Genomic DNA, 22,983 nt, shown 5'->3' on the forward strand with positions numbered 1-22,983 from the left:
CTATGTTCTTTAGCTTAACGAAAACATGTTATACAAATACTTCGGTCTCCTTTGGAAAAAAAACAATGAATAGCTTCTATTCAATTCGAGACTTTACTTCCCTCCCGCTCAAAGTAAAGCAAAAGAGTTATATCAACTTCTTATATTGTGCATTATGTTATTCTCTTCAAAATATAGTTTTCAAGAGTGCTTGCTACTCATAAGAAGTTTTACATATAAGTTAATTCCTCTGGTATTGCTTTAGTTGTTTTATTGGAAAATGGAGGGGCTAAGGGGACTGCAGCGGAACCTGAGTTTTTCCAAAACATTGAAGAGAAAAACCGGAAAAACTCTTTAAAAGGAGGACAGCAATCTCTTGGAATTTATAAGCTCAAGTTACGATGAATAGAACAAATATAGCATGTGCGATGGATCAGTGCATAGCCTCATAAGCACAAATAATATTTGGAGTATATTTCAGTTTCGCAATTAAAACTTCAATCCTGCGATTTCAATTATACTCGTAGTAGACCATATGTAATTATTTGTTAGCAATTCATATTGATTTTTTTAATAAAACCCACCGTTAAAATGTGTTTTTAGGCTTATTACCGTTTAAATGAAGGATTGCGCTTTCCTCCGAGGCATTCTTTGGCATTTATTTTTTGTTTGTCGCTTAGCCCGCGTCGCAAAGTTACCTTACGCATTCTGTTATCACGAAATGCTTCACATTTTCTAAGTGAAATATCTGCTCATGGGTAATAGTTAGCGCTATTTTCTCCTTTTAAATGCCACGAATAAGAAGGATTTTTGGCTTAAATTATTTTATATTATTCATTGTGATCGTAACTCAAGAATTCACAACGAGAAAGGGATTGCCTATATAAAGTATGCATATGTTTGATGAAATTATCAAAAAGCTTACCGCGATGTATTAAAGTAGTGAGGTGTAAAGCTTTTCATGCTCAAACGGGAAGGTTGTATTATGAGTTCAATTGTGATGATAGAGCTACACATTTATGGATTATATCACGTACTTATACATTATTATCATATTATCATCGAATATATTTATTCTTTGTTCATGATAAGCTTTTAACTATTTCATAGAGACATGTTTATGCGCCTTGTTTCGTGGGCCTCCCTTCAATTTATCGCTTGTCCTCGTCAAACTGCAAAGACTGGTCCTGGTCAGAGAACCGCCATTTGCCCCACATTCTATTCCTTCCCCCGCGAGAGATCCTCACCCTCACTCACTTCCAAATCTCTCTTTCGTGCTCTTACAGCGGAGGTGAAGCGGGACCACTGCAACAAGACCGTGGACATTTACGAGGACGTGGCGTCGCCGGACGTGACCCCCGAGAACTTCGGCCGCCCGCTCACCTGCTGGTACCGTTTCCGCTCCTTCCGGGGCACTCCGCGCGACTGGATACTCAGGATCCGCTTCAAGAAATTCAAGATCGGCCGACTCGTGAACGCAACCACGTGCCATGGCGGATATATGCAGGTGAGTTCCGTGCGAGATGCGACGAATGTTTCAAATGGAAAGGAAAAGGGAGAATGATCTATAGAGAGCTGTTTCAAGCTTAATTAATCATGTGTAATCTGACATATCAGCAAATTTAGTTTCAAGTAATATTCCTCAAAAAAAGTGTTATATTATTTATGAAAAATCATTTATCTTGTCATATACAAGAATAGGCCATGCTAAAAATTCCCCTGGACCGGGAATCAAACCACGGACCTTTGGCTTCCCGGGCCACTGAACCTGGAAGCGTAGTGATCTGCGCAGTGGCCCGGAAAGCCAAAGGTCCGTGGTTCGATCACCGGTCCAGGAGAATTTTTTTCATGGTAATTCTTGTATATTTCACCGCCGTTCACGCGGCAGGTTTACAAAAATTTCACATTTATCTCGCCTTCAAATAGCCCTTAAAGACTACTGACTAAAGTCGGTAGAGGGTGGCGATTCCAGGGGTGATCCCATTGGGATGGGCTGTTCCTTGGTTTGTGGTAGTTCATCTTAAGTAAAAAATAATTTTGAGAAATACTGAGTTTTAACGGAAATCATTTGGGAAAATTACCAGTGAATATTAATTTGATAACATAAGGATTTATGTTGACGAATAAATAACTAATCTCTAATTAAAATTGGATCAAATAAACTAGTCAGCAAATATTTCATGTTTGTTAATATTTTGATCATACATTTTAAAATGTTAAGAAAAAAACTGAGCAAAATTAAACTCGAAATATGATTAACCAGTAATGATGCCGCAAATTTTGGTCAAAACTGGAAATATTCTGGTTTTAGCTCTCGCGGAAATGTATCCAGTTTAACGATGGCATATTTATCAAAATCAGGGAATGCAACGAACCTGTATTTCCTGAAATTATTAACCTAGAATTTATAAAGGTAAAGGTTTTCCATGTTTTTTGACCAATATTGGGGATTTTGATTTAAACATTTGTCGGAAAATTGTGTATTTATTTTGGAAATGTTTTATTAGGCATTTAAAACTGAGGTGACATGCTGGTGGGAGTTACTGTTGCAAAATGAAATGAAAAGAGGATCTATGAGGAAGGATAGTAATAATATAGTCGTAAATTAAAGGTATTATTTTCAAAGCCAGTTTATTATTCTTAAGCATGTGAAAGTAGGTTGCTGGAGACATTTCGTACATTTCAACGTGTTTTGCACTTACAGGTGATCAAGTGACATTAGTAACCAGACTTGATTCAAGAATTTTCACCACTTTGAAATATGATTTCTTAAATTGGAGGCAATAACTGATAATGTTTGTGAAATCAATTACCTACATTTGCTCCCATACCCCTAACCCTACTTATTCACTAATGGTATCTACGAAGCTGAAACGTTTTTTAATGCGTGTGGTATAATGTTCTAGAACCTCTTTTTGCATATCGTTTCTTGATTATCACGAATTGTACTCAGTGACAAAAAACGGCTTCATGAATTTCATGCGAAAGCTTACACTATATTCCTTTACTTCGTATTGAGAGTTGTTTCAGACTTGTTATCGTGGAATCCCATTGCATTTTTAATTTAAAGTCGGTGGCAAATTTTCCACATTGAAATAAAATTAAGTAAAATATGACATAAAAATACAACTTAGTCATTTCCTTAAGTGAAATAAAACTTCAAATTAAGTTTGGGAAATATTCTCGGGTTTTCCACCGGGTTAGTCGCTTGTATTCCATCAAGCAAATCATCCGGTCATGCAAGTCTTACAAGCAACTCACCCGGTCCAACAAGCAACTTACTCGGTGGAAACCCCGGCAATATTTCTTCAGTATCATACCCCAGGAAAAAAAGAAATCATTGTATTAGGTTATTTGTGGAACGTGGCAAGTAACTTTTGATTTACTTATTATTCTTCATGAAAATTTAACACTTACCTAACAGTTACTACTCCTGCCCTTAGTGAGGGGATGAGGTAACGGGAGGTTTGGGGGATTTCGGCGGGAGAATTCAGAGTGCGGTCGAATTGGGGGTGGGGTGAGGTGTGTGGTGGGTGGGGGTGGGAATTGGGTCACACGAGAGGAGAGGATGTTGAAGAGGAGGGGGAGAAGGAAGAGCGGAGGTTGGCAAGGTGGAAGGAGCTCTCTTTTGCCCCAGATGCAGAGGTAGCCAAGAGCACCTTTTCCCCATTATTTCTTCTTCACCGTTTCTCTTCCTTCGTTCGTGTCCGTTCGTTTTTCGAAGCTCCTAATGTCTCCGTAAGACGTTTTACTCAAACTGCGTAAAAATGAAGGATGCAAGTACGCGCTCTTGGTTTCAAAAGCATTTCGTCACTTTCTTTAATATTTGTGCCCTTTCTAATGGTCACCTCTTGAAGCGCATGTTTGTTTCGAATTTTATATAAGTAGTCGAAGAATTTTGCGTAGATTCTGGGGATCGTGGTTTTAGTGTAAGTCATTGGTTGACAGAAATTACTTTTCACACTTTGCTATATCTAACATCCAATAGGTATCAAAAAGGTAAATGTATGGGCAAACATTTGTGCTCTTTTCTAGTAGGTTTCCTAGCAAATGGCAAATAATTGGTATCTTTATGCACACATTTATGAGGTACTTGATTGCATTTAGAACAATATAAATTGGGTATAGGCGCAAGGAAATAGCTCATTTCGATAACTGAAATATATTAAGGTACTCATAAATATGATGTGCCTGATTTCTTGTTTTCGAGGAAGACATTAATTTATTTATAATATCATTTATAGTTATTCACTTGTAAAAAGCGAAATATTTTTGAATCATCAAAAATTGGCGAATTAACTTCACGCTGAGTAAATGCGTAATTAAAACTTGCGACGCATAAAATCGATCCTTAATAATTTTTTATTTCAAAAGTAATGTAAGGAATTGAAATATTATTTTCGACTTATCCTATAGCTAAGGTTTATGCTATATTGTTGTCTAGCAATTTAGGAGCTTATAATTAAAAAGCAGAAGAATCGTAGAATTGTATAGGTTAGAGATTTAGTGTCTAAAGTCTCTACGGTCAGCATTTCAGCAATATTTCTTTATTTTTAATGTATTTAAGGGCTACTGCGTAAGCTACGCCACGGTTCTCTGTTGAAATGAAACAAGTGAAATCTTTTTTAGAATTTCTGTCCGGAGGAGAGAGACCATCTGGGAAGAAGTGGTCTCCCTTTTCTTATACTTCTCTTCCACTTTTCTTCTGTTCCCATTTCTCTTTTGTTGGAAGCATTCGCGCCGGGGAAAGAAATTTTAAATGCTGTTTTTTCCTTTGCACCTGAGAGTTTCTTCTCAAATTCTTCTTTTCTCTCACGCGAGGCTCTTAGCGTGCAAGCCAAAACTCGCCCTTTAGTCTTTCATGATGACGCTACATTTTTTCATACTCAGTTTAAGAAGTCCTTTCTGTTTTTTTTCAAATCGATCCAGTTCTCAGCTTCACCAGCTACTCTTTTTAACACACATTACAAGTGGAGAGAAGAGGTTGAAACACGCATTTCATGATACCAGAGTAGTCAGAAAATAGGTTATGGAAAACTTTTGAACACAATCAGTATATAAACTCTTTTTTCGTGTAGCTTGAGACCATTTGAGTAGCGTATATTGATTGGTCATTAATAAGGGAATCCTTTACGTATTAAAATTTTACAACCATTGGAAATAGATTTATTTGAATAAATCAAATAATTTAGAATAAAAATGGGTCATTCCGTCTAAATTAAAATAGATTTGTCGCTAAGGGTCTCAGATTTCGATTAATATTTATGTGTGGATATCAATGTATCACATACTATGGGAGCAGAGGTCGTTTTGCGAAAAAAAATATTGTACGTTGTATGCACATTTTATTTTTATGCAATTATTCCAAAAATACGTGTCTTGAATCATGAAATTCCTTTAATTTCACGAGTAAATTGATTTCATATTGTAGAATTACATGAATATGTCCAACTAGCTGACTATCTCTTCCAAATCCTCAGCACAGAACTCGCATAAGACTCTTCGAAAGTATATTTTTAAAATTAAAGATACCAAAGGTCATATTACTATGATACTGTTAACACATCCACAGGCATGTAAAATTAACTTATGGTATTTATTCCTAATGGAGATTTCGGAGTATTTGTAAAAAATGACTTAGCAATTTTTTAAACAATTAAATTTTGCAATAATAATATATTAGAATTATTAATTTTTGGCGCTTTCTATTTCCTTTTCAAATTCATACCTCAAAATTAAGGTTAAGACATAACTCTACGACAATTTAGAGATGAAATAAAATTGATGAAATATGATTAAAGGTACGATTTTTTTCATAATTGCAAAAAAATTAAAAAGCGCATTAAGCCCCCAATATTTTTCGTATAAATTTCTCGTCTTACTCACTTTGAGGTGAATATAAACCCATACAAATATTTTAAGCGAAAGTTGAGACCTTAAGGAACTGGCGTTCGTTAAATTGTGATGGAATGACTTACAAGTAAAAAAAATATTGCGAAATAATAGTTTAATGTTAGAATAGATAGAATGTGAGATTTTTTGATGTCATTAAACCTTATCAAGAATATGCTCGCAAAAAATGTATTTTGGCTTACTTTTTTAATTAAAAATTTATCTGTAATGTTAAATTTAAAAAAAATAGCAGTCAGCATAAATTATTCGTTGTGATAACCACCCGTTAGTTTTCTGGGGAACAGTGTGGAAATAATGGAGACCCCATTGCCTCGTGGACATTTTCACCATTAATTGCTGGACCTAGGCTGTGAGTAAGAATCATTGAATGGCCATATATCGATTTTTGTCCTGCCCGCTCTGGCCTAGTGGAGAGTACACAGCACATTAAACCGAAGCACCGCAGGTTAATGCCTCGGGGATGCTCCGTCGGCATGAGTGATTTTGTGGGTATCCTATCTAGTAGTGCATTGGAAGCAACCTTTGTCTAATACGTGATCTTGTGTAATTTAGTGGTCAGTGCAAATTTTACCTCAGCCGTTTCGCATACCCCACGAATTTCGGCGAACTGACGTTGTTTAGCACCATATTAAATATTCTACGCGATAAGCTGAGGTCGCCTATTTTGGTGTAAGCGGATTTGGACATCGAGACCAATCCATTTGTCCTATTTACCTATGGTAGAGCAATGGAAGAATATTTCTATGTCTCCTATTTCTGCCTAAAAATTTAAATGGGGTGCGTATTTTTTTTCATTTTTGTACGTTTATGGCCAACCGATAAATTTGTTGCCAACTCTTTTTTTTATTGATTTATCATCAAAGTGGATTCTGTAATAGGAGAGGATTTGCCTAACTCGAATTCCCAGCATCAAAGAAACTACTTCTAAAACGAACGAATGGTCATTATAAACTGTGATTACAAAATTTGATAAACCGAGCATAAAAGCTGGAAAAATATTTATTGTAGTATATTCACGCAATCAGATAATTTGAATGATAGCAAATTTAATAATAACTACAGTAACATTGAGGTAACAATTTATTTTTTATGATCAATGCGGATGGTAAACATTAATATCGCCAGGATATTTATGCATAGTTTAACCTCCGACAATATTAATAAAAATATCATAGTTTTCCCCCACTGTCAAGGGATTGAAGGAAAATTAATATGCTGTAAACTTTAATCAGTGGATTCCTTCATGTCATTGAAGTATTTTCTGGATGCCTACTGGACGAGGATAAATTTAAATTGACAATGAGCCTGAAATTGTAAATTAGGGAACGCAATTTTGTCCGAGGGAAAAATATTTGGCATTTATAGAAGCGCAAAGAGAAAAAATGGATATCAGAGCTCCAATTAACCAGCGTCGCTCTTGTCTTTCGAAAAATCCGTCAGTCCAAGCGAAGGGAGTTGAGCCATTGATCTCCTAATTACTTGCCCTGTGAGCCTTTTCCAGAAATGCAGGGGGTGTTATACTTGGAAAAATGACTTCGGTCTTGCGAAGAGAATTGGCTCATGACTGCATGGTGTACATATATGAGGCCGCTGAATGACGCTACTGGCTTAGAACTTAATTTTAACGCAGAAAAGCTATTATTCATTAAAGCTATTTTCTATCGTTCTATATCACCTTTTTCATGTTATCCATTCCGGAAAATGCTGCACGAATTTAATTTCTTTGTGTGATGGATGCTATTTTTAGTAAAAAGTAAACTTTAATCCGTATGTATTTTGAATTTTTAATGGTACGATTAGAAAATTTACACTTGAACGTTATTTTTTCGTTTCTCCTTTATTTCAAATTCAAAATCATTAATTTCATCCATCTACTATGGTACTATATGTATGTTTTACGCTTTTGTAAGTCTTGTGACAATTTTATTTTCAGTACATACCTATTTTCTTGTTGTGTATCTGTGCATGTCATCACATCAAAAGGTTTATTTTTTCGGCTAATTAATTTCTATTCTCCTGTCCATAACATAAATCGAGTTATAGGGATATATGTATACTGTTTTCTTATTTTTTGTAATTTCCTATTTTAATTGATCAAATTGGTGCATTTATCCGAATTCATTTGTAGATTAAGTTTTCTCGGGTTTCACACCGGGTCAGGTCCTCCATTTCTCCTTCCAACGCTTCGATGGACAACTCGCCCATCGTCTTCAGGGATTCAGGAATCCAATGGTGCGCCGCACAGTGGGGCCAAACCCCACTTTAAGTGGACAAAAGTCCAAAAATGAAAGTTTGAAATGGGGTTTTTTAAAATATTAGGTTGGGTAATAGGATGTTTGAACTGCATAGCAGTGTATTTCACGGGATGGTATGTGTGCATATTCTCGTAGAAATAAGTGTCAAAGTGAGAGAAAAGCGAAGCACTGGTCCCGGAGTCGCAGTTGCTTAAATGGACGGTCGTTTTTAAACTATGATTACAGTACACTGGTCCCTTTGATTTCATTTTTTTTAACTTTCAATCAATTGGAACAAGTATTGAAAATATACATTGGCTTTTACTATTTATATTTTGGAGAAAGCAGCCCTGGAGAAATTAATAACATGAATGGAACGTCGTCGATTTTTCACGATGAAAAGTTTTATTTAATTAGAAAAAAGTTATATAATCGGACGGAATCGTAATGTGATTTTGATATATTATTAATTGAAGAATTAGCTAAATATTGTAAAAGAAATCAACTGCCATCGAGTTGCAAAAAGAGTTTTATGTTAAAAGATTAGCTATGAATGACAAGCCGAAAGGGAATCCATCCGGCCGTAATGGCCGCATAGCAACGGGTAAACTATAATATAAACAGTGCCCATTAAGATACTATTATTTTGTAATGAATGAAATTTGAATGCATTATATATTTTGTCTACTCATAGATACAAGCGATGAAGTTTTCTACACAAGAGCTGAGATTTTTGAAATGTAGAGAGGCCATTCCCGAGGCTCCCACCCTGTCATGAATGAAGTGCTCGAAAAGGTTATTTCCGTTCAACTGAGGTGTACTTGTTCGATTCTGGAATGCCAATGTAGTACTTTTTCACTCTCTACGCGCAATAAACCATATTCTATTGTATTTTGTTTTTGAAAGGTAAAACTACCTCTTCAATGCAGTATTTTCTTTCTTTGTGTATTGGAAAATGGTACTATCATTTGCAAAAGTCTTGCAACAAATCGAGCGGCGCCACTTTCGCTCCATTGTCGATTTCTGGCCACCATTAAGTTTCAATGATCACTATCTAGGTATGAATCTTCATGGTAGCTCGGGAACGACTCACGAACGGGTCATCGTGACACGGGAGTGAGACGTAGGAAATCATTACGATGTTCAGTTGAGTAAACGAGCGTAGATGTTGTTAAGTCGTCGCGGCGTTTGAGATTATTTTTGTACCCGTAGTTCACTGGAGTAGATAATTGAAATTATTTACCCGTTAAAAGAGTGGGTACCTATGACGCCTGGCTTCCAATGGTAAACCCCATAAGGCCGGCTGGGGGCACGATTTCGCCATTAGGAACACGGAAATCAACTCGCTCGTAACCCTTTTTTTTTAGGGATTCAACGTCGTTCAGGAGACTTTATATTAAGTTGTTGAAATATTTGTTCGATATAGAAGAATTAATAAATGAAAAAAAAATTAACTGGCAATTTTCCGGAAAAAAACACGACTCTGTCGTCTCCACCATATTTAATTGATTGGCATTAAATAGTTCTTTACGTAGGTTGAAGCTGATAATGATAGCTCCATAAGCTTTCTTCTTCATTAATTATCAATTTGTTAATTGGATAAATATATTTACACCGATGGAAATGTTTCTTCGGAAAAAAATGGATTTGATTGCCAAAAAAAATCGCTAGGCCTCATCGTTGCTAGCAGAATGTGTCTCTATTTTTACTGTTTACATATCTAGGAGAGGCTTCAATTTTTACGATAGCACTAACATATTTAGTGATCATGTCGCATTAAACTTCTTTTTGCTATAATAAATTAGTTATTGTTTCGATTTTAATATTTCGGCCATTATTATATTATTAAGGACAACCAACTTAAAGAGTGACTTAATAGTACGACTTTTCCCTATCCATGAATGCCTCCATTGGTAAGGTTTCCAATAACAACAACAGACAGAGATTAAATTGAAAGTCAATTTAAACCAATATTCGCCCTTTTTTAGGGAGGGAAATACTTTGCGCATCTATTAGGGAGGTAAAATACTTTGCGCATAATTTAGCCGCTCCCTCAGCTCTTAACGCTGAATCGGGTGCTCCCGGGCCGTAGTTTTGGTCAGCTAATAGGTCCTGCACCTCGTCTTGCCCTACATCTTTATCGCAACTTTACCAGCCAGGGACGAGAAGTAGGTTACCTGGAGTAAAACTTGCAGGCCGTAAGTGATTCTCACGTACTTCCAAAATAGTGTAAATAGGGCCAATTTGTAGGACTATCATATACATGTTGATGCCAAAATTTGCTTGAAGAAAGTACGCACTAGAAAAATAGTTGATAAATACCTCAAGATAAGCCTTTCCTATATTTAAAAATAAGCGCCGTGGTGCGTGCGCGATTAAGGATTACCATTACATAGGTTATTCCTAGGATTGTACTTAGTAGATCAGCTAGTCTCACATTCTGTCCCTTTCCAACAAAATTACTGTATTAAAAAACACTGATTGTAGAATACTGAAGCCTAAAGTTTAAAAGTAAAATTATTCACTTAATTTATATCTTTTTCTATCTCTAAGAAAAGTTTCCGTCACTGCTCATTTACGAAACGAAAAAGGGTAAAATTGTTCTGAAAAACTTTACTGGAGAAATTAACTTGGTAGAAATGGCGACAAGTTGATGACAAATAGGCAGCATACTACATAGACGGACAGCATAATCGCTGCAAAATATCATTCATAATTTTCTTTTTAAGCAGATAAAATTGATCTATTTAAGAAATTACGTATATGGAACCTTAGATTATTACGATAGTTCTCATTCCAAAGGTTAATAATGTTTAGCAGTTACGGACCTGTAAAGGAAACCATATAGCACTAGGAATTACATTCACCAGTGATTCTGATTGGAGTTCCTTCAAGAAAACGCAATTGATTCGTCCTACCGCGCTAACTACGCATGATTCCCGTCGCACGGTCATTTAAATTATAAATTGTTGCAAAAAATGCTCAAATTCAACAGCTGGTACCCTCTTAACATAAATTAAATAAAAAATAAAAAAACTTTAAAATAAAATACGGCTGTGCGGAGGATAAAAAAAATTGATAAAGGCGGTAATTTTGATTATTTACTGTTATTGTAACACTGAGCTCCTTCATGTGCTTCTCTTACGGCTTCTCACTTGAACGAATTTGATCAAAATAATCACTTTCTCGGTATATTAGTCTTTTATTCGTTTATATGATTATAACTTGAGCACGGAGGCTTTCGCATACTCAATGTTTCGGCTGGTTAGTATATACAATAGGAATATAATGATGTTGTCGCCTGCGACTTCGGTATGGTATCGTCTTTTTAAGTTATTATTATTTGTTATTATGTTTCAAACTCGGTATTTGTATTTCTAATGAAGCAAGCGTATACATTCATTACAAACAAAAATTCTGTTAGGATTTGCTTACGTCCTTTTTACTCGACTTGAAAGGTTTTATGAAATGAGCTGCAGTTCCACTGATGCCTTAAACATAAAACATATTGCCAACAAACACATTTCCTAATACAATGTAACCTACTTAATGCAAGTAGATAATTCAATTAATAATGCTAAGTAAGTATCCTACATTATCCCGAATTCATCAGTGTATATGTAAATGATTGCATCTAAATAAGATAACTTAATCATCAACGACATAGCAGCTTAGAGTTATTATTCGCATTCACACTAATTCAGCAGTAGAACATATTATCAAACAATACCTGTTGAAATCCGACAATCATTAAAAATGGGACTTTTAGCTGGAATTAAGTTTTCCTCGTCATACTTTGAATAAGTGGAAAGGAATACATCTTTACCGATTGACGGACGTCGGAGAACTCTGTTATTACTTACGCAACGATTAATGCCGATCAGCTTAACTAATTCATATTTTACGTGTTTGCTCAGATATTTATATGATGAAACACTGGGAATTTCAAAGCTGCCTCGTATCATATGTCGTAGATATTGTATTAAAACATCAACCCGAGTCGATTGATGTAAACAAAAGTCTGCCATGTTCACAGTGAACGACTCGTGATTTCCAGCTCTCTCAAAAGAGCTGAGATCACTCAAAAAGAGCCAAGCTACCAACTTTTTATAATCTCTCCGAGGAATTACCTTCGATCTTTCCTACTGCATTAAATGCTACAATGTGTTTGGGGGAATATCATGAACATTAATTTCACTTAAATGGAAGCGGTCAAACACCGAGACTGAAAAGGATGACAAAATACCTCACCCACCCAATGACCCGTTCTCCATGCATTGAACCATGAAGACTAGTACTGGATTGTTGCATACACCCGAAAACCATACAATTTCCGGGCACAATCTTTGTGGAGCGAAAGTGGCACCGCTCGATTTGTTGCAAGACTTTTGCAAATGATAGTACATGCAAACTTAAGAGCAAACCTTTATTTTTCTATTAAGCATGATGGTTTTTTCAAAGATATTGCTAAAATAATTTTGCAAATTTTATATAAGATTTTTTTCGACCACTAGGATTATTAACGTGACCTTTTTTAGTTTTATTATTTCAAACCAATATATAATCTATTTTTACGACCAATCAAGTCACTTTTCAAATTCTAAAAGTAATAAAATTGAATGAATAAAAAAATCGAAAATATTGAAAACTTAACATTGGATTTCACTAAAGCGGTCTCTAAAACATATGTATGAATATTTTAGGGTTTTTAGTAAAAGTTTTTGACTTTTGTCCGTCTAAAGTGGGGTTTGGCCCCACTGTGCGCCGGTGCGAAACCCGAGAAAACTTCACTGCAATAGTTCGCCAGGAAAAAAACAAAAATAATATCATTTGTAGATAATATGATATGTGATATGATATACATCAATCAATCAAGGGTAGGCTCTGTGACTTAATATAGGTGAGAAACAGTTAGGCATCTGATTGAAAGATTAGCTAAGACTTTAAAAACCTCAGTACTGAAAGTTCTCGTGTGATGTTGCGGCCCAGGGAAATTGACAGCTTCTCTTATCCTGGACTCGAGAAATGTAATAGGTATCATCTTCGTTTGGTGTGAGCTAAAGTCCTAACGCAAATACCAATCTGATATCAATATATATATGAAACGAGCATTGAAGTTGAATTTAAGTATGATGATGTGATGATTTCTTCATTCTTTTCCCCTACTAGAACTTGACATTATTAAATCCATAATCTTAGATAAATATTTATTACTTTGAGATTTCAAGATTTTAAATTATGCATACCATTTCTTAAATAACAATATTATTTAGTGCGTATATTTATTTAAATATTAGCATCTTTCTTTGCACTTATTTATTTTGAATATTCTTATATATTAGACCGACTTTGATGTGCTGAGTCAAAAAGTTTGTTTGTCATTGTATGTTGTTGATTAATTTTAGAACAGTCTAATGAAATGATATGCGTTTTCCATTCCAAACTTTCAACTACTCAGTGTCATTTTACAATTGACTCTCTCCATGGTTTTTCCACCTCGCTCCCTCTTCTGACTGGAAGAGAAAAACTAAAATAGGAAGTAATGAAGTTTTCCCTTATATCAGCCAGTTTCACATGCACTCTCTCGGATTTTCAGTCTTTTCGTAATCTTGTGTCCCTTAAAACAAATAGCCCTTTCTAATATTAGTAGTTGACGTTAGAAACTCTTGCAGAAGTGCTGAAGCAAGTGAATAATAAAACTAAAATTGGCGATGATGCATAAAAGTTTACTGCGGCCGTGGATGTAGTTATAGGCTCAGCATTTTGTGCACCGTTTTCACGCCGGGATGGAGTGGACTTATCTTCACTCTTACTTTTCGGGCTCTGCGCACTCCAAAAACGTAGCAACCTCCTCGTGTCTTCCCTGTCCACCCTCATTTTCCATTCACAAACCTTTCTACCTGCTCTCACAGCTTCAACCGCTCCTCGAAAACACAGTTTTCTGCTTCCATTTCCCCTCACTGAGGTGGCCGAATACTCAGCGTGTTGTGGTTTCTCTTATTCGGTTGAAGTTTAATGACCACTTTATGGTCCGGGTCTAAAAGCTTTGGCTCTTAACCATTCGCTATGCTTCTCCGAGCGCGGGACAGTTGAAAGCACTGGGTCGTGTTTGCGGTAAGATCCCGAGACCACGGGGGAAGATAGAGGGGCAAATGTGTGTTCGATGGTGTATTTTCCTCATGGAAGAATTTGGTAGAGTGACGTACAAAAACTTGACCAGGTCGCATAGCGATTTTGAGAATGGAATATTTTGTTAAATTCAATCATTTTTAATAGAGGTGTTTTAAACGATAGCAGAGATGATTTTAACTTTCGTGCAGGAAGATACAGCTTTGGTATGGTTACTGCGAATCTTTCTTTTTAAGAATGAACTTCTTAGTCTGTACGCTACATTTGAATTTATTCCCTTCACTCTCATTCCCACATTCTCTTCAAACATAATATTTTTTGCATGCACTTTAAATAAAATAGTAAGAGTGCTAAATTTTCTGTTTGATAGAGTAGTATAATGGTTATTTTTTAATGAATTTTGACCGCTTGCCAACCATGATTACTTACATATAATTATTAGGATTGGCATGTACTTAGAAAAGTCTGTCACATTTTAAAGCGATTCGATCTAAAAATATGCTATGATCAAGGGCATTGTGATTTTTTTTTCATTTTATTCGAATACATTAAAATATTTTTAATACGTTAAAATAAAACTTTTCCTTTGAAAATATTTGCTTCTCTCCGTATATTTCCTTCCTTTATTATTTGAAAATAATTTTCTCACGGATGGCTGTAACATGTTACCTATAACAATTTGTAAACATACACATGCATTCATAAAGAGAAAGAAACCATTAATAATTCGTAGCTCGAATGTTTAATTTCAAAATAAAAAGTGATCTGTCTTATTTTCCATCCACAGTGAATAATTTGTGTGTATTATTCTGATTGAAATTGTAGCACAGTTTGTAGAAAGGGCTAGTCCTGAGCCCCATATTTTTTAATGAAAATTATATCCTTTTTCAGAAATTTTCAGAAATACTGGTAATATTTTGCTCTTTGTGTTAATAGTTGAGGCCACGTTTTTTACACAGCAGTATTTGAGTATGATATAAATACTTCTTTAAAAAACATTTTTTTTAACACGCTTTTATTTCGCTTGGAACGAGTAATAAAAAAAATATTTCAAAAAATGGACTAAAAAATAATAAATAAATTTTTATATGAATAGTTAAAAGAACCTGGGTAATCCATAATATTTTCACTAATAAATTTTTGAAATGATAATTCAAAGAACCTGGGTAATCTATAATGTTTTCACTAAAAGTAAAAGCGTGGGGGCCTCACCATAACATATTACTCCATTACATAAAAATACTACTCCACTAAATTTCTATTACATTTTATATCTAGAACACACCTGATGACACCATATGGTGAGGCCCCACGCTTTTATTTTTAGTGAAAACATTATAGATTACCCAGGTTCTTTGAATTATCATTTCAAAAATTTATTAGTGAACATATTATGGATTACCCAGGTTCTTTTAACTATTCATATAAAAAATTATTTTTTACTGTTTAGTTTTTTGAAATATTTTTTTATTACTCGTTCCAAGCGAAATAAAAGCGTGTTTTTTTTTAAGTTTTTTTTTAAAGAAGTATTTATTTTCTACTTTTTAGTCTTCACTACTACTAAAAACTACCTTGTTATGCTCTTTTGACATGTGTTAAAATCATTTATAATCATCAGTAATTAACTTTCATAATTGTATATTTACTGAAATAAAGCAACGTAACATATTTTTGGAATGATTTTAAACTATTCTAAAGATTTACCAAAATACATGATTGGATAACGTATTTTTTTCGAAAAAATCCGCCATGTTGAAATTTCCATATTTAAAATTAATATGTTTGTAATGATCAAAATACACACTTAAGATGTTCGAAAGTGGTAAAATATTGCATTTTCACCGGGAATACGACTTCCTGTAAATTTCAGATCGATTGGAAGTCGGAAAGTGGTCGAATTTTCGATTGCAAGATTTGAACCAAACATACAAACAGACAGAGTGAGTTAAATAAAAGCGTGCTGTAAATAGTTGAGGCCACGTTTTTTGCACAGCAGTATTTGAGTATGATAAAAAAACTAACTTTGACTCTTCACTTTGTTTCTGCAGTCTTGTTTTTCATTCCTAATTAATACACTAATTGAATTTTGAGCACATTACCAGCCTTAAGACGCGCCAACTCATAATCTACAAATCACGAGGCAAATCTAATCGCTTTGACAGATTTTCCTTTGCAAACAATTTTTATCTTTTCTTTGCGATTTCTTCTATCCATTTTTCTTCGTAAAAGGTGATGCAGAAATAATTGCGATAAATACACAAAATATGGTCGATAGAAAACATCAAAGCACCAAATTCCATGGTTTTTCCACCTTTCCTCATTGTAAAATTACGGATAGGGAATTTAATAATTTCCAACCTGCTCATGAATCACTTCATGTTGAGCTAAAGAAGGTGCTCCCAAGCGAATTACTCCAACGGTTCCCTTTAACGCGGGTAATTACTAACCCTGCACCTTTGCGTAACTCAGTGAGGGAAAAAGAACTTGGCACTCATTTTATTCTGGCAAACTCTGTCGTTAACTTGCCAGTTTCAAGTCGTAGATACTCTTTAGACCTTGAGTAATAATGAGGGAAAAGGTGATGCCCAAAGGAAGGCATTTTTTCCATTAATTTGCTCCTCTCAAACGTCCGTTAATCTAAAATCCATTAGCGTAGCTTATAGGTTGTGCGGGAAAAAGAACCTGAGAATCACGGCACTATGAGGAAGCAGCCCCGTAGAAAACAAAAAAAATGCTTCTAGAAATCTGGGGAAAGGAGAAATGTTATTCAACCCTTAAAATCTGCTTTTAAGAGAGATAGAAAATAAAATTACGTAAAATTGATTAGCTAATAATTTTTTAAGAGTTTCAAAGCTATACTTTGTCATATTCCATTTTCCTGATTGCTTAGTAATTGGAATACGCCTTTGTAATCTTGACAATGTCTTCCCAATCGCTTGTCAAAAAAGCCATCGGTCGTTCGAAAAAGACTCCAAGAAGGTTAATATAAGGGAAAATTAGAGATTGAATGGTAGGGAAGGCGTTTTATTCTTCGTTTTTATTCCATTTTTTACCTAAAATAATTTTTTTCCATCCCAAAGTATTGATTGATATTTCGACAGTGGTAGATTTTAATTTGATAGAATACTTAAAAATTACTGGTACTGAAATATTCGTCATTTTTTTAAAATAATCCTTCAAATCCAAACTTTTAGCTGATGGAAAGCATTAAAGTTATGCCACGGAGGATAGAGGGTTTTCAGCAGGAAATGAAAAAAGCATCGATACACCTCTGATGCAATTTCTGACGTCATGTTTTGCAGAGAAAGTAAAAGCTCACATTGAAACTCTCTCTGATATTAAATATGGACAAATCAGAACTAAAGACGATGATAAAAAATCGGCTATATTCAATATTTGATCCTTAGGGTGTGGTTTAAGGGATATATCAGAATATGATCCGCTCTTTTCATATCCCAAAATAATTTTTAACCACTCAAGTCACTCATCGGTTCCTATGTACTTAAACTAATTATATATATTTTATGATTGTATTACTCTGAAAAGAAAGGATGATAATATTATTTATAACTATTTTACATAACATAATATTTTTGAACCTGTAAATACTCAACTAATATTTTTCCGTGATCATATCTCATTGATTAACTTTTTCATCACAATTTCCTCGATGGTGGTTTTACCCTAAGTCCATGTTGGAAAGTAAAAATATGTATTGCGTCCACAAATAATCTAGAGTGGAGTCACACTGGGGGCTCTGAATACTCCAGTGCTCCGCTAATTTATTTCGGGACTCCAGGGCTCTGGTATTCTCGGGACTGACTTCAAAGAATAGTCTGCTATATTAATTCCCTCTACCACCTCATTTTCTTCTCCTCTATTTTAATGTTGGCTATAATTATTCCACGAAAATCGTTCAATCAAAATTAGACTTTGATTACAAACAATTACAAAAAAGTATTCCATTCGTTATGCAGGTGTATTCTTGGCATAAATTATAACTTTTGCTTTGCATACGAATAAATATGTATTTTAATATCTATTGAAGGTTCAGAAAAATACTGTTAAATGACTATAACATTAAACCCAATTTCATTCCCTCTGGGTACTTGGTTCACTCTGTTAAAATATATTCTCAATATTTCGATAAAATAGTACACTCTTTGCTCAGTAGTAGTAAATAACTTGGGGAAGAAAAACATTTTTATGACGATATTTAAAAAAAATGCAAGTGAAGGTAGAGAATTATTCCGGTTAAAAACGAGTATAAAGTATGAAAAAGATAAGATATAAGGGTTGAGTGGTTAAATTTATATAATATGCCAGCCTACAGAAAATGTAATGACTAGATAATATCACCGTTAGCTTGCCCTGGAAGTGCTTCACGCGGTAGCAGTCTAGCGGAGGACGAGGCCGTTACTCGGACATCACAATGCCAAGAAAATTAGGATACCTACGTGAGGCCTCTCAGCTTTGCTTATGAACTCACATCTCTTTGACTAGTCTTTTTCTTCAACGCATGGCATGTTTCAACGCTAAACTGTTATATTAAAATTTCAGAGTAAGTGCAATAAACCGGGGAGTAAGGATGGCTGTGGGTTGAGAGGTTCAAATATGACCTTAGCGTCCAAGGTTCAATCTTCAGGCAAGGTCTGCAGACCGCTTCGAGGAAAAATTATTTAAATGTGAGATGGTAGCGAGAGGAGCTGGCCAGTAGCCACCCTTCCCTGGATGGGTGAAAATTAAAGCACCCTTGGCCTAGACTAGGCTGAGGTCTCCCTTGAACTAATTATCCATGCCAACCTGCGGATTGAATAACTGAGTGAGTGATAAAACAAACCAGTTTCACCATTTACCTAAATAATTTATGATCACCGCTTAAGTCTACTACTAGAATAAAGTCATAATTAAGACAAAATTCGAATATTAAGCCAGAGTGATTCGTTTTTTTTAAGGTATAGGACAAGAGAGATGTTAAAAAATGTTGAACACTTATGGGCCTCTATCTGAATTCTCAACTCAATATGGACGGTTGAGGTTAAACGCTATTTCTATCACCACCAAGAACTGAAACCCTTACTAGCTTATGCTAGCTTTAGCATTGCACATACATTAGAAAATATCTTGGGCAAGTAGGCAGTGAATTAATTCTACTTTACCAACGTCTGTTCTTTATATTTTGACTGCAAGGGGTATTGTGCAGATATTATTTTTATTTCAAAATGCCATTATATAATTATAGTTCATGTCTTATACTCTCTTTTTGGAGATATATTCAACATTGTAAAGAAACCATAATTTGAGTATTTTTGATGAATTTCATTTCTAAGTGGTGTCGGCCGCAGGCAACAAAATCTTGTTCACGCCTTGGCGCCCACTTCGAGCCTGCTGATACGGGTCGTGATTTTCTCACAATGTAAACAGTACTGGGAAGCACACTCAACAATTAACATTTGTTTTTCACATCTTATTTCTTATCATATCATCGGGGACGAATTAACCCCTAGGAGGCCATCGCCATGGATGTCGGTGCTCCACGGAAAAATTGCGCTCTGATATATTTTAATGGTCAACATATTTGCTATTGCGTATGCTGTATGCGCTATCAGTGTATGTGAAAGTATACCCCTATGAATTCTTCATGGAGCTAGCAAAGAGTTTAAATTTTTCAAATAGCGTCACTCCCATTTCTCTAGGAATTATAAACATATATCCCATTTCTTTTACATTATATTCTTCTTACCATCCTTTTTTCGGGGTAGGTTATAGTATTAGTCATTAATTATGCACCGTTTCACAGCATAAAGTTTTCTCTTCGCTAAGATATTTTGATAACTGCTGATATTTTACCCATATAATAAGTTAATGTTTGTGTTGCCTACAGTACTAAGTAAAGGATAGCAGTGTACATAAATCCTTCATATGAGCTAAACTGATCATCAATAATCCTTTTTTTTTTCTTTTGAATCGTAGTAGATCACCATACCGATGAAAAAAGTTAAAAATTTAATATCGCATTCAATAGATATGAAGAAATGGCACTCGATTTTCCAAAATATCTCCTGCCAATTACTTTCACTGCAATCGAAAAGTTTATTTCGAAGCTTCTTTTACAAAAATACCAGTTTAAAGGAAATTTCCTCTTTTTACGCTACGATCTAATCATATCCCATTATAACCTTCCAACACTCGCCAAGTGTGTGGAACCGTGAAATTTTTCAGATAATACCAATCTTTCTGCTCTCCTATCCGCAACTGCCAATGTATATTCTATACTATTATTATATTCCATGGCTTTCCACTTATTTGTGTACTCTAATGATATTGGCGTCTTCATTGTTTCCAGCAACCTTCAGTAGAATGAAATCATGTGAAGTTGCTCTAGTGATGATTCCAAATATTCTAATGGGGTGCGAATTTGAAGAATAAGAGAGAAAGCTCGATCATCTTCAATTTTGACTTTTAAAATTTCATTCAATTGAACGGGAAAAAGAGAGGAAAAATCAAGCGATACATTTTTAGTATATTATGGACGAGATTTATGATGATTTTTCAGTTCCTTATACACGAATATGCACGTGTATGCATGCCCTCCAGGAGCATATGAGGATCTAAATTTTATCCAAACAGTTCATTAAGAATCTATGCACACTCTCGGTAATCCAAGGTAATTTTTCACCTTTTAAACTCATAAAGAATCTATTTACTCTGTTGCCAACACATCATACTTCCTCGTGCAACTCCTGTCCTTTTTACAAACTTTGACCTTTCTCTCTGTGCCTTTCCTCCTCCCAGAATCTTCCTCCTTAGAAAACCTGTGGGAGGAGGATCTCAGCTACAGAGAATACAACGTCCAGAGCCAACTCGCATCCCGTATATTTTTTCAATGTAACCTATAAAACATTTAAACAACGCACCGTCCCCTATTACCTCCCCCTTTTCTCCCGCTCCCAAGCAGGAATGACCTTCAAAGGTTTGTCCTCGTTGCAAATTTCTTTGTGCTCACATAACCCTCCGTTTTTTTGTCATACTTACGCAAACTTCCATACAACCTCTTAGGTGAATGCAGTTCCTCCACCAGTTGTCTCTCTTCCGAAAAATATACGCTGAGGGCATGCATTAGGAAAAATAGGAATGCTAACCAGGAAACGGACAAAAAATCGAACAAGTTTTGCATACGAAGGAATGAGAAATGGGCGACCGCGGCATATTTAGACATTTTGTGGTGTGGAAAATAATGGCACTCATGGGCTGAGCTTGTTCCCTACATTGTCCGGAAATGTTAACGGAAGAAAAAGAGGATTTCTGAAATCCGTGCGGATTAAGAGTCAACACTTTTTACGTTGCGCTCTGAGAACATCTCTGTATCAGAGAGATTCATATGGATTTCTAGGTCACTATTGAAGAAGATTTTTCCATATTTTTATAGTGCCAAGGTTTGATAGTTTTTGATCCTCTGTTTATTGATTCGATGGTCTTTTGTTTTACTTTGCATGCCGTATTGATGCACGAGAAAGGTTGGCAAAAATAATGAAGCAAACTTTTTGGAAGTTTTGACCCCATTTTGTTCCTCTCTGAAACATACAATGATCTATGCTGAAAAATAGTGCAATTTTTTTGCGGAAACTATCGTTAGCTTGCTAGCGTAAAATCTAGTTCTATTTAAAACTGCAATTATAATTGCATTTAAACCCTCTTTTTTATTACCATAACCATCTCTTTCCATTCCCTTGTATCGAAACTGTGCAAAATTGTGCAAAATGTGCTTATTCTTGGCTATGGCTAATAGAGGCTAGAGAAAAATTAATTTTGAACTGAAAGGGAAACTGTAATTCCATGTAACAATTATATAAACGCACAGATAATGTAATGAGGAACTCGAGCGGTGGCATTAAATTTAACAGAATTTGATTACTGCTATCAATAAGTACGCTTTAGGATTCGCAATATCACCTAAAGGTACTATTTTCTACATCCTTGCGACTTGGCGTGTTTGTGTGTAAAAATGTTCATTCTCCCTCTAGTTATTACAATACTTTTGATCAATCGAGAGTCACTTTTTCCCGTGGACGTCCTATCACACAAACTTCCCTTTTCATTTTTGCCGTTTTCTTTTTACTCTCCCAAATACAATTTCCCTCGATTCTCTCTCAATATCATGAGGCCTTTTCGTCAAGGTTCTTCCCATTCTGTCCCTTGGGCACAAGAAAAGTCGAGTGGAGTGGTCGCTACGACGCCTTCCCAACGAAATTCCCCGCTGTCCCTTACTCTCATCTACTTGTCCTCTGCTCAAGTTTTGTTCAACAACCAGATGCGGTCTCGGTATTTTCTTCCTCAAATCTCTTTTTGTGGGCAAAAGTTTAAAGCTGCACGTATTTTACTACCTAAGCATGGTGAAGATACTTTCAACTGCGTACGGTCTCTGACGACTGGGTCCCAGTTTACCATTGCATGAAAAACTGTCACTATTCAATTACCTCTTCAGCTACTTTATCAAACTATATGTAACTTATTTCAACTTAGTTTTACTAACCAATTTATTTACATGTGGTTTCATAAAAAATGTAATCTGGCCGGAAACATTTATTCTGTCAGTTTTTGAGTCACTTACGATAATTGTGTCGACATATTAATGGTATGTAGCATGAATAAAGTTTGGCAAATGATTAAAGAAGGTAACCTTCACCCATGGTGAATGTGGATCGATTCTCATCCACAGTGTATTTAA

At 35.2% G+C, this 22,983-nt stretch overlaps 1 protein-coding gene across 1 annotated transcript in view; it reads left to right on the top strand.

Annotated features, from left to right (window-relative positions):
- Window positions 1–1,093: 1,093 nt before the first annotated feature.
- LOC124153254 overlaps window positions 1,094–22,983 on the top strand; it is a 73,553-nt gene continuing 51,663 nt past the window's right edge. The window contains exons 1-2 of the mRNA XM_046526374.1: window positions 1,094–1,169; window positions 1,266–1,486. Coding sequence (XP_046382330.1) covers window positions 1,094–1,169; window positions 1,266–1,486 — 297 coding nt within the window. The remainder of the gene's footprint in view (window positions 1,170–1,265; window positions 1,487–22,983) is intronic.

This window comes from Ischnura elegans, chromosome 1 (genome assembly GCF_921293095.1).
Source record: "Ischnura elegans chromosome 1, ioIscEleg1.1, whole genome shotgun sequence".
NCBI lineage: Eukaryota > Metazoa > Arthropoda > Insecta > Odonata > Coenagrionidae > Ischnura > Ischnura elegans.